This window comes from Pyrus communis, chromosome 2 (assembly GCF_963583255.1).
Source record: "Pyrus communis chromosome 2, drPyrComm1.1, whole genome shotgun sequence".
Taxonomy (NCBI): domain Eukaryota; kingdom Viridiplantae; phylum Streptophyta; class Magnoliopsida; order Rosales; family Rosaceae; genus Pyrus; species Pyrus communis.
Genome location: NC_084804.1, coordinates 9,976,421 through 9,987,583, shown reverse-complemented (window position 1 = coordinate 9,987,583; position 11,163 = coordinate 9,976,421). Strand labels below are relative to the sequence as shown.

The 11,163-nt window shown below is 40.8% G+C and overlaps 2 protein-coding genes across 2 annotated transcripts; one reads left to right on the top strand and one right to left on the bottom strand.

Annotated features, from left to right (window-relative positions):
- Nucleotides 1–3,120: 3,120 nt before the first annotated feature.
- LOC137726475 (leucine-rich repeat receptor-like serine/threonine-protein kinase At1g17230) lies at nucleotides 3,121–8,150 on the top strand. The gene is made up of 3 exons (XM_068465412.1): nucleotides 3,121–6,281; nucleotides 6,771–7,151; nucleotides 7,556–8,150. The coding sequence occupies exons 1-3, from the start codon at nucleotides 3,362–3,364 to the stop codon at nucleotides 7,570–7,572; spliced, it is 3,318 nt and encodes a 1,105-aa protein (XP_068321513.1). The 5' UTR covers nucleotides 3,121–3,361; the 3' UTR covers nucleotides 7,573–8,150.
- A 1,024-nt stretch (nucleotides 8,151–9,174) lies between these two features.
- Nucleotides 9,175–10,773, bottom strand: LOC137721781 (serine/threonine-protein kinase WAG1-like). Its single transcript, XM_068460800.1, has one exon. It carries the CDS (start codon nucleotides 10,720–10,722, stop codon nucleotides 9,247–9,249), a length of 1,476 nt encoding a protein of 491 aa, XP_068316901.1. The 5' UTR covers nucleotides 10,723–10,773; the 3' UTR covers nucleotides 9,175–9,246.
- Between the last annotated feature and the right edge of the window lie 390 nt (nucleotides 10,774–11,163).

Below are 11,163 nucleotides of genomic sequence, written 5' to 3'. Positions count from 1 at the left end.
TGATGATTCTTCTAACAGTTTGGTACTAGATGGTGACATACATGAGGTAAATTCTGATGATTCTTCTACTTATCAGTTGCCTTCACGAGCTAATTGTGGAAAACCTAAAATACAATATGAGCATGATATGCCTACCAAAGCCAAATATCCTATGAACAATTATGTGTCTACTCATCGTTTGTCCAAACCATATGCATCTTACATATGTCGGCTATCTAGTGTATCAATTCCAATAAAATTGCATGGCGCTTTGTTTGACCTTAAGTAGGTTAATGCCATCAGAGTTGAGATGGAAGCTTTGGAAAAGAATTCCACTTGGGATTTGGTTCATTTACCAAACGAGAAGAAAGTTCTTGGATGTAGATGGGTGTTCACTATTAAGCACAAAGCAGATGGTTCTATTGACCGGTATAAAGCCAGATTAGTTACTAAGGGTTATACTCAAACTTATGGGGTGGACTATCAGGAGACTTTTACTCCTGTTGCCAAACTTAATATTGTGCGTGTTCTTCTGTCCTTAGTAGCAAACCAGGATTGGCCTTTATTGCAGTTTGATGTAAGAATGTTTTCCTTCATAGTGATCTTAAGGAGGAAGTTTATGTGGATCTCCCACCTGGTATCAAAACATCTCCTGGAAAAGGTGTTGTATGCAGATTGCGAAAGGCTTTATATGGTTTGAAACAATCTCCTAGAGCGTGGTTTGGGAGGTTTACAAGTTCAATGAAGAAGTTTGGGTATGTCCAAAGTCATTCAGATCATACTTTGTTTCTAAAGTGACAAATGGTAAGCTAATTGCATTGATTATTTATGTTGATGACTGGTGATGATCAGAATGAGATACAACGCCTTCAAAAGTACCTAGCGATTGAATTTGAGATGAAAGAATTGGGTGAATTGAAGTATTTTCTTGGAATCGAGGTTGCACGATCCAAGCATGGTATTTTTCTGTCTCAACGAAAGTATGTTCTTGATTTGTTAGCTGAAACAGGTAGATAGCAAACCTATTGATACTCCGATCGAGCAGAATCATCGTCTGGGCTTATTTTCGGATCAAGTTCCTACTCATAAGGAATTGTATCAGAGGCTTATGGGGAGATTAATTTATTTGTCTCACACTTGTCCTGACATTGCTTATGCAGTTATTGTGGTAAGTCAGTTTACACACTCACCTAGTGAAGCTCATATGGATGCAGTAATCCGTATTTTGAGGTACTTGAAGATGGCTCCTGACAAAGGCTTGGGTTTCTCCAAGAATGGTCATTTGAATGTCCAAGGGTATACAGATGCAAATTGGGCAAGTTTTATCACTGGTCGGCAATCTACATCTAGATACTTTACGTTTGTGGGTGGTAATCTAATTATATGGAGAAGCAAGAAACAAAAAGTGTTGGCTAGGTCAAGTGTTGAAGCTGAGTTTCATGGTATGTCTCATGGTGTATGTGAGTTGTGGTTGAAAAAATTGTTAAGAGATCTTGGATTTAAACTAAGGGTGCTATGAAACTCCATTGTGATAACAAGGCTGCTATTGAGATTGCTCGTGCAACATGATCGAACAAAACATGTGGAGATTGATCGACATTTCATCGAGGAAAAATTGGATGCTGGAATTATTATGTTTTCGTTTGTGGGATCTGAAGATCAATTCGTTGATGTACTTACTAAGGCTGTGTCCAATAGTGTGTTTTCCAACTCACTTGACAAGTTGAGCATGTGTAACATCTTTGCTCCAACTTGAGGGAGTGTGGCGAGTTACATATTAGTTAAAGTGTAAATAGTAGTTTGTTGTCTCACATTGACGAAGTGTATATGTAATACCAATTGTAACTCTTATATATACTTCACTTTGGAGATTAATGAATATATAAGAAATTCTCAAATATTGTCATATATATTTTTGGTATTCACCATGTTTAGTTTGACAACTTTGAGTTAACTTTTCCCAGGCATACGAGATCTTACATTTTGCATGCAGGATTTCCAGCATTATATATCCAACAATACTTTTTGCACCAAAAGTTTAGGTTTCAATTGTATAGTAATTTTATGAACAATGGCAACAACATCATCATTAACAGAATTTGGTTTATTTAATAAATATTTAAAAAATTCCCAAAAAGCATGGAATCCAGAAGATTACATGCAGAATGCAACATCCTGGCTTATTTTATAAACAAGTACAATTACATGCAGTGCAGGTGAGTTGTAGCTATCTTTATCTAAACCATCTCATTGGTCTATATGGTAAAAGATAATAGTGTCCAAGTTCAAAGGCCCTATAAGAATTTTTATTTATTTTCCATTTGACCTCTCAGTTGAATTTAAGAGATCCCACTAAGCCACTCAGAGCATTTCAAGTCTCGAGATAAATCATTACACCCCAAAAAACACACACAGTCCCCCCACAGTGCCAGCAACAATGGCAGAGATTGCAATCTCTCAGAAACTCACATGACCAGTCTCTCTCAATCCGCCATGTTTTGCAAAAATCAAGGCACATCAAGTCACAATGATGGGTAACAAGAAGCATAAACTTGGTGGTGGATTCCATGAAGGAGGAGAAGAAGAGGAAGAGGCAGATGAAGAAGAAAACTGAGGCAAGAATTTGCTGTAAAGTTTGGTTTAGAGTTGACTTGCTTATTTTATTTTATTTTCATTTCACTGCTTAAGATTGTGACTTTCACGGCCTCCCTCCACTTTCTTGCGTTGATCATTCAATCTTTTCTTCTATTTTTGTTGTTCGCCTCTCGTTTTTTCTCTGTAAAGTTCTCTCTCTCTCTCTCTCTCTCTCTCTCTCTCTCTCTCTCTCTTCCTTATCTTTTACAGTCTGACTCTATTCATTGCATTGTGGGCTTTTTTGTGTGGTTTTCTTGTTCAGTGGCTTTAAAACTTAGTTGGGTTTCGGTCCCTTTAAGTTAATGCCACCGTTGAGACCATATTTTCATTTAGTTTTCCACAAACGTAGTTGTCCTCGCCTAACCCCCTATTTCCTTAGGTATTTTTTATTTAAAAATAATAATAATTTGTATTTCTGGATACCATGCATGGAGCACTACCCCCCCCCCCCCCCCCCCCCCTCCTGTATTCCAATTTCAGTTTCAATCTTGTATCCCAATTTCAGTTTTCAATATTGCCTCTGAGTCTCTTTTGTTCCGAAGTTTGCTTTGATATATCAGCTTTTTAATCTCCTCCACAGCTTTCACTGATCATCATATTCTTGTTCCATTGAGATGTTCTAATAAAAAAAATTCCCTGATTGTTACCCAATTGGAGGATTTGAAGTGCATATTTCCTTCAAAAAAATTCTCATGCCACAAAACTTGCTGAGCAAACAATGTAATTTTCTTAATTTGTGTACGTAGAAATGGCTTGGCAGGTTAGTCATTTCCTACAAATGTTGTTCCACATAGCACTCATATTTTCTCTCACTTCTGCCTCCATGAACTCATTAGACCAAGAGGCTCTTTCCCTTTTGGAGTTCAAAAGATCACTTTCTGATCCAAGCAAAAATCTTGAAACCTGGAATTCAGCATATTCAAATCCTTGCAATTGGACCGGAGTTCGTTGTTCTGATTTCAAGGTAACTTCTATAAATCTCAATGGACTTAATTTGTCTGGCACTTTGTCTCCAAGCATTTGTAATCTTCCTTACTTAACTGAATTCAACGTGTCCAAGAACTTCTTCTCTGGTCCTTTCCCCAAGGGTTTGGCAAATTGTCATAATCTTGAGATTCTAGACTTGTGCACAAATAGGTTTCATGGAGAGATGTTGACCCCTTTCTGCAAAATGACCAACCTTAGAAAGCTTAACCTCTGTGAGAATTATGTGTTCGGTGAAATGCCTGAGGATATAGGGAATTTAGCTTCACTTGAAGAGCTTTTCATTTACAGTAATAATCTTACCGGTGTCATTCCCACATCGATTAGTAAGTTGAAAAGGCTCAAGGTCATCAGGGCGGGTAAAAACTCGCTTTCAGGGCCAATACCAACTGCTATTGGTGAGTGTGAGAGCTTAGAAGTTCTTGGGTTGGCACAGAATCAGTTAGAAGGATCGCTTCCGAGGGAGCTTCACAAGCTCCAAAATCTGACTGATTTGATCCTCTGGCAAAACCAATTAAGTGGTGAGATTCCTCCTGAGATTGGTAATATAAGTAGGCTGCAGTTGCTTGCCGTGCATGTCAATTCTTTCAGTGGATCGCCCCCGAAAGAACTTGGGAGGTTATCCCAGCTCCAAAGATTGTATATCTATACCAACCAGCTGAATGGAACTATTCCAAGAGAGCTAGGGAATTGTACCAATGCTGTTGAGATAGACCTTTCTGAAAATCAGTTAACTGGACTCATCCCCCGGGAGTTGGGTTACATCCCTAATCTTCACCTGCTTCACCTTTTCGAGAACCTGCTTCAAGGAAATATTCCTAGGGAGCTTGGGCAGTTGAAGATGCTGCAGAGGTTAGATTTATCGATAAATCATTTGACGGGCACAATTCCACTAGAGTTTCAGAATCTCACTTGCATGGATGATTTGCAACTGTTTGATAATCATCTTGAGGGTAGAATTCCGCCTAACCTCGGAGCTAACAGTAACCTCACAATACTTGACATTTCTGCAAATAAGCTTGTTGGCAGAATACCTCCACATCTTTGTAAGTATCAGAGGTTAGTGTTTCTAAGCCTCGGTTCCAATAGGTTGTCCGGAAATATTCCATACGGTCTTAAGACATGCAAGTCTCTGATGCAGCTAATGCTAGGAGATAACCAGCTTACAGGAAGCCTCCCTATGGAGTTATATAACCTTTCTGCTCTTGAAGTCTATCAAAACCGGTTCTCAGGACCAATACCTCCAGAGGTAGGCAGGCTTATAAGTTTAGAAAGGCTGCTCTTGTCAGATAACTACTTTGTTGGGTACATTCCTCCTGAGATTGTGAATCTATCACAGCTTGTGACCTTCAACGTTTCCTCTAACAGACTCTCGGGTAGCATTCCTCATGAGCTTGGAAATTTAACAAAATTACAAAGGCTTGATCTTAGTAGGAACCACTTCACTGGAAATCTCCCAGAAGAACTTGGAAAGCTAGTGAATCTAGAACTTTTGAAACTATCTGATAACAGTTTGATGGGAGGAATACCAGGGACTCTAGGGAGCCTGGCCCGACTGACGGAGTTGCAGATGGGAGGAAATCACTTTTCTGGTAGCATCCCTGTTGAGCTGGGCCAACTTATTGCTCTACAGATTTCCCTCAACATTAGTCATAACAATCTTTCGAGTACAATTCCTGAAAACTTGGGGAACTTGCAGATGTTGGAGTCTCTCTACTTGAATGACAATCAGCTTGTTGGTGAAATTCCTGCCTCAATTGGTGAGTTGCTTAGCCTTTTGGCGTGCAACCTTTCTAACAATAACCTAGTGGGAACTGTGCCGAACACCTCTGTATTTCGAAGGATGGATTCTACGAATTTTGCAGGAAACGATGGCTTGTGCAGATCAGTTTCTAGTAGTTGTCACTCTGCAGCTCCATCTACTACTCCGAAGCGAAGCTGGATAAAGGACGGTTCATCTAGAGAGAAAATAGTGACCATTATATCCGTTATAATTGGATTAATCTCCTTGTCTTTTATAGTGGGTTTCTGTTGGGCAATGAAGCGCCGAAAGCCTACTTTTGTTTCACTTGACGATCACACAAAGCCTGCAGAAGTGTTCGATAACTATTACTTTCCTAAGGAAGGTTTCAAATACCAGGACCTTGTTGAAGCTACCAGCAGTTTTTCAGACAGTGCAATTCTTGGAAAAGGAGCCTGTGGTATTGTGTACAAAGCTGTAATGTCTGACGGTGAGGTCATTGCGGTAAAAAAGCTAAAGGCGCAAGGAGAAGGAGTAAGTGTTGATAGCAGCTTCCGCGCTGAGATATCAACCCTTGGCAAGATCAGGCATTGTAACATTGTGAAGCTCTATGGCTTCTGCTGCCACCAAGACTCAAATCTTCTCTTGTATGAGTACATGGAAAATGGAAGTCTAGGAGAACATCTCCATGGAAATGAACAAAGATGTTTTCTAGACTGGAACGCTCGATATAAGATTGCTCTTGGAGCAGCAGAGGGTTTGTGCTATCTTCATTACGATTGTAAGCCCCAAATCATCCACCGCGACATAAAGTCAAATAACATTTTATTGGATCAAGTTCTTCAAGCACACGTAGGAGACTTTGGCTTGGCTAAATTGATTGAACTCCCATACTCAAAATCCATGTCCGCTGTTGCAGGCTCATATGGCTACATTGCCCCAGGTAACAAAAGAGTTCATAGTATTCTTTTGTTTTCACTCATTCTTCTCGTATATTCTCTTCACTAGATAGTACCACATCACAGTTGCTTGAACACGGCTCTCCCATAATGTGCATATCCTAATTTATATCGATGTTAGTCTATTTAATGATTTACTTAACACACCTTCTTTATGTTCTAATTTTTAACTGCAAACTGCTAATGTTGTAAACCTCATTCGAGTTATTCCAATATACTTGATATCACAGATTAAGTCATGATTTCAAGCATTACTCAAAATTGTCCAACATTTCAAGGGAGATGAAATTACCATCTCAAACCGGAATCCCCGTACCTTCTTATGCAATTTAGAAATGTTTGAAGTGAAGAAAGATTGACTGTTCATTTCTGAGTTGTTGTTGCTCTGTTGTTTATCAGATGGCGTATGAACTTACAATACTGAAATCTTGTTGGTACTTCTAACCGTATATTTTTCTTGGAATTCATTTCAGAGTACGCATACACAATGAAAGTGACTGAGAAATGTGACATATATAGCTTTGGGGTTGTACTGCTGGAACTAGTAAGCGGGAAGTCACCTGTTCAACCGCTGGAGCAGGGAGGAGACCTCGTCACTTGGGTGAGAAGGGCAATAAATAATGGAGTGGTAACAGCTGAAATATTTGACAAGAGGGTAGATCTGACCGTGAAAAGGACAGTTGAGGAAATGACCCTATTTCTCAAGATTGCATTGTTCTGCACTAGTACATCCCCAGTTAACAGGCCAACAATGAGGGAGGTGATCGCAATGATGATTGATGCTAGGGCATCTGTGAGCAATTTCTCATCATCACCGACATCCGAGAGTCCTTTAGATGAAGGCACTTCAAGAGGTGAGAAAAAAATCAACTTTTTTCTCCGTTGTGAGTTGTGACTGCTTTATGCATTTTAAGGTTCTTCACAAATGCTTCCTCTCAAAATCCCTTTCATAGTAAAAAAAATACCTAAATCCCCGTTTCGAAGAAAATAAACCCATCATGCCAACTGCTACTGCACCATTGAAGCGTAACTTTTTTCAGTAGTTCGACTATTTAAGTGTTTCTCGTTAGCATTATCATTTTTTGGGGGTTCCTGATGGTCTAATGCCCCAATTATTCTGATTAAAAGTGATGAACTGCTTAACCAAACTACATTATCTTCCAATTTCCACCGAAGGGAAACTTGTTATTTTTGTCCTATTTCGTGTAATTAAAGATTTCTCAGAGACTGACGCTTGCATAATTATGGAAATTTTCAGATTCCATGGGATTATAGGCTCACTCCATCTCCATGAAAGGGTGCTAAGATTCTGCATGTCCTCCCATACTACTACACATTGAACGAGTGATCTGCATTCGCACTCGGATTGCTCGAGAAAATAAAGATTTTATCAGCAACGATCTGCATTTTTACTAACCATCTGCTCTAGCTCGATCAATTGTACTAAGATTTAAGAGTGGTTTAGAAGCATAATAATTTCTCTGCAAACAAAACTCTCCACTTCGACCTAATCCCAAAATCTATCAAGCATCACTCTATAGTTTCTCTTTTATCACGTATATCACTGTTTCTAATTGGGATGTCGGAGAAAAGAGAGTTTTATCATAAAAAAAAAGTCTCGGTGCAACTAAGAGTGGAACTATTCAATGTAAGTTGTAATTTACACTGTCAAGTTTCCGACGAGGGGATTGCACTCTTCAACACGGCAAAGAAGCCTCCTGCTAGCAGGCATGCTTAACACAAGCAACCAGGAATTTGACTTGTAGTATGAACCATTCACTAATTAACCAAATGGCAGGAAGCAATTATTTTGCAACTTTTATTAGGTGAATGTAGAATTTGCGTGTTATCTCAAGATCTGAGCTGAGTACTAATCGTTTAAATACTGTTGAATCCTATGAGCCAGCTGATGTGGCCCTGCACATATGCAAGGAAATTTGAGAAATGCATATTAATTCTCCATTGGATCAGTCTAGATGCCTATGGTGTAGGTCTGCAAAACCTAATTCCTGATAACCAACAATTTATGAATCTTGTAGCTTTTTCTCCTCTTCCCACTTGAAATATGTAGTTAATTAGAGTAGTTGGAAAAGCTAGCAAAAGGGTTTAAAGGAAACATAAGAAGGATGAGCAAGAAAACAGCGTGTGACACAATGCTACGCCAGCTCAGTAGTACGGATTTTATTAATCGTTGAGCGGAATTTAACTTATTACTGATTTTTCAATCTTTTGGCGGTTCTTGGTTTGTTTATTAGTTTACTAAAAAAATTAGATGCCAATTGTAGAAGAAAAAACCGGATTAGAGTGGTTCTTTATAGCAAATAGAAAAGAGAGATATTTGGTCAGTAAGTTCATCAAAATTAAGAGGAGCAATTCAAATTCGGGTGTAAATGAGAGAGTGTATTGCTCTAGCCAATTTGACTAAGCCTAAGTATGCAATAGTATAGTATGCTATAATCGTGACATCTGTGCAATATGTGAGTAACAATACAATGAATCGGTATACAGTATGAGACACATATCAATGTTAGTTATATGACTCGCGTGAGGTATGAGCGACTATCCGTTGCACAACTCTCAAAGTAAGTGAAAAACAATACAGATATACAAGATATGTTTCCATAAACGGATTGAAAACATATTATCATGAATAGATAATAGATATGTACCAAAACCAGAGACATTTCCAATTAAAAAAGAAAAAACTTGAGTGACTGAATTAGACAATAATCAAAGCTTGAAAAAGACTTAAATATAAATCTTCTATTTTATTTTAGAAATTAAAATATAGTCATGACTGTATAACGCCGATTCATATACATTAAAATTCACACAAAAAAGTTACTCACAAAATCACATCTCTCTGCCGAGACTGCTGCTGCTGCACTACCAATTTATACAAACTCTTCGCTGGATTTTCACCCTTTACCCCACAACGAAAAGGGGTATTCATCTCACCACTTTATTACTGACATACTGATAGTAATTACTGTTACTGTATCTATTATTCTTGTAATTAGATGATGATCTAGTCCTCACAAATTGACCTAGTGCCTTCCACCAACACTTCCTTCTCTTCTGTGTGGGCCCAACCAGTATGTTTCCGTGGGGCTTACTAGGCTTCCTTCTGAGCCCATTAACCTCGGGTGGCCTGTAAGTCCGGATCAAGGCCCAATTAATCCCAACAAAAAACGGGTGCTGTTTAATTTCTGTGGCCCCCTTGGCGCACCCCAGCCTCCTCCGTGGATCCCTCACCAGCAGCCTCTCAATCAAATCCCTCGCCTCCTTCATTCCCTCCTCTTCTTCCTCCGCCACGCGGAACCTCACCCCGCTGCTCGCAGCAATATTACGCAGGGTATTTTCTTTAGTCACGCCCTTAAACGGCGTCGTTCCGTGGAGGAGCTCGTAGATAAACACTCCGAAAGCCCACCAGTCAACGCCGTTACCGTGGCCGTTACCTGATATCAACTCCGGGGCTAGATACTCGTGAGTCCCAACGCAGGATTTTGAAAACGCGGTTGTCGGCTCCGCCACGAACTCCGCCAACATTTCCTCTTGCTGCTCCCTCCTCGATCCAAAACAGGAATAACTACCTTTTCTTTTAGTTGGCCTCGTCTTCTGAACACGGCGGTGTTCCAAGGTGGGATTCACGTCTCCTTTGAAGCAAAGATCGAAGTCTGACAACATAACATGTCCATCCTCGCGCAGGAGTATGTTTTCGGGTTTCAGGTCCCGATAGACGACTCCCAGCGCGTGGAGGTACTCAAGGGCGACGAGGACTTCTGCCGCGAAGAAGCGAACGGCGGAGACAGGGAGGCGGTTTAGTGGCTGTCTGAGGAGGAGGTTGTGGAGGTCGCCGTTCGGGCAGTAGTCGATGAGGAGGCAGGTGTAGTGGGAGACGTCGATGCGGGCGTAGAGCGTAGGGAGGAAAGGGTGGTCGAGCATGGAGAGGATCTCGGCCTCGGTGCTTACGTGGCCGAGTTTTTTCGGGGTGAGTAAATCTTTATCGACGACTTTTAGGGCGAAGGTGGCGGCGTCAGGGTTGTCGCGGTCGTCTCGGAGGCGGCATAGGAAGACGCGGCCGAGGTTTCCTGTGCCGACATGGCGGAGTAGCTTGAGGTGGCGAAGGTGGAGGGTGCGATCGGAAGAGATGGCGATGGCAGCCTTGATAGCCGTCCAGTGCGGGTCCGACTTGCGGTGATGGAGGGGATTTGTTGTTGTGGTGGTGGTAGTGGAAGTGGTGGAGAGGCGGTCGTTGAAACTGAGGGTCAGGCTGCTGCGGGCTAAGCTGGAGCGAGCACTTGAGCAGGAAGCGGCGAAGGTGCGATCAGTGAGGGCGGTGGAGGTGGAGGTGCAGCTAGTGAAGCTGAGGTCGAGATCTGCGTAGTCGGATGGGAAACAGGCCAAATGGGTTTCTTTGTCCATGGCGGTTGGATGAGGAGGTTGCGGTGGCGCATGCGCTCTGATGACTGAATATTTTGGATGGACAGATGCAATGGAAATATACAAGTTGATATTAGGGGGGTTTGGGGGATTATAAAAGAATAGAGAGGAAGAGAGAGGGGGGAGGGAAGGTATGTGGGACGTGGTGGGGACTATTAAATGAGGTGTTTGGTTGACCCAAAAGTGAGCATTTTTGCATGTAAGTGTGCAGTGGTGGTGGAAAATGGAAGAGAGAGAAAGATGGTAACAGTTAAAAGAAAATTAAGAAAGTGTGCTGGTTGACCAAACCGGAAAGAAATCTGGAGATGATCTTTTTCACCAAGGTCATCGAATCAATTAATTTGAGCCTTTGAATTTTCCTTTAACGATTATCTGTTTTGATCCTTTAAAATTTATAATAATATTTTGCTGCTAGATAAAAAT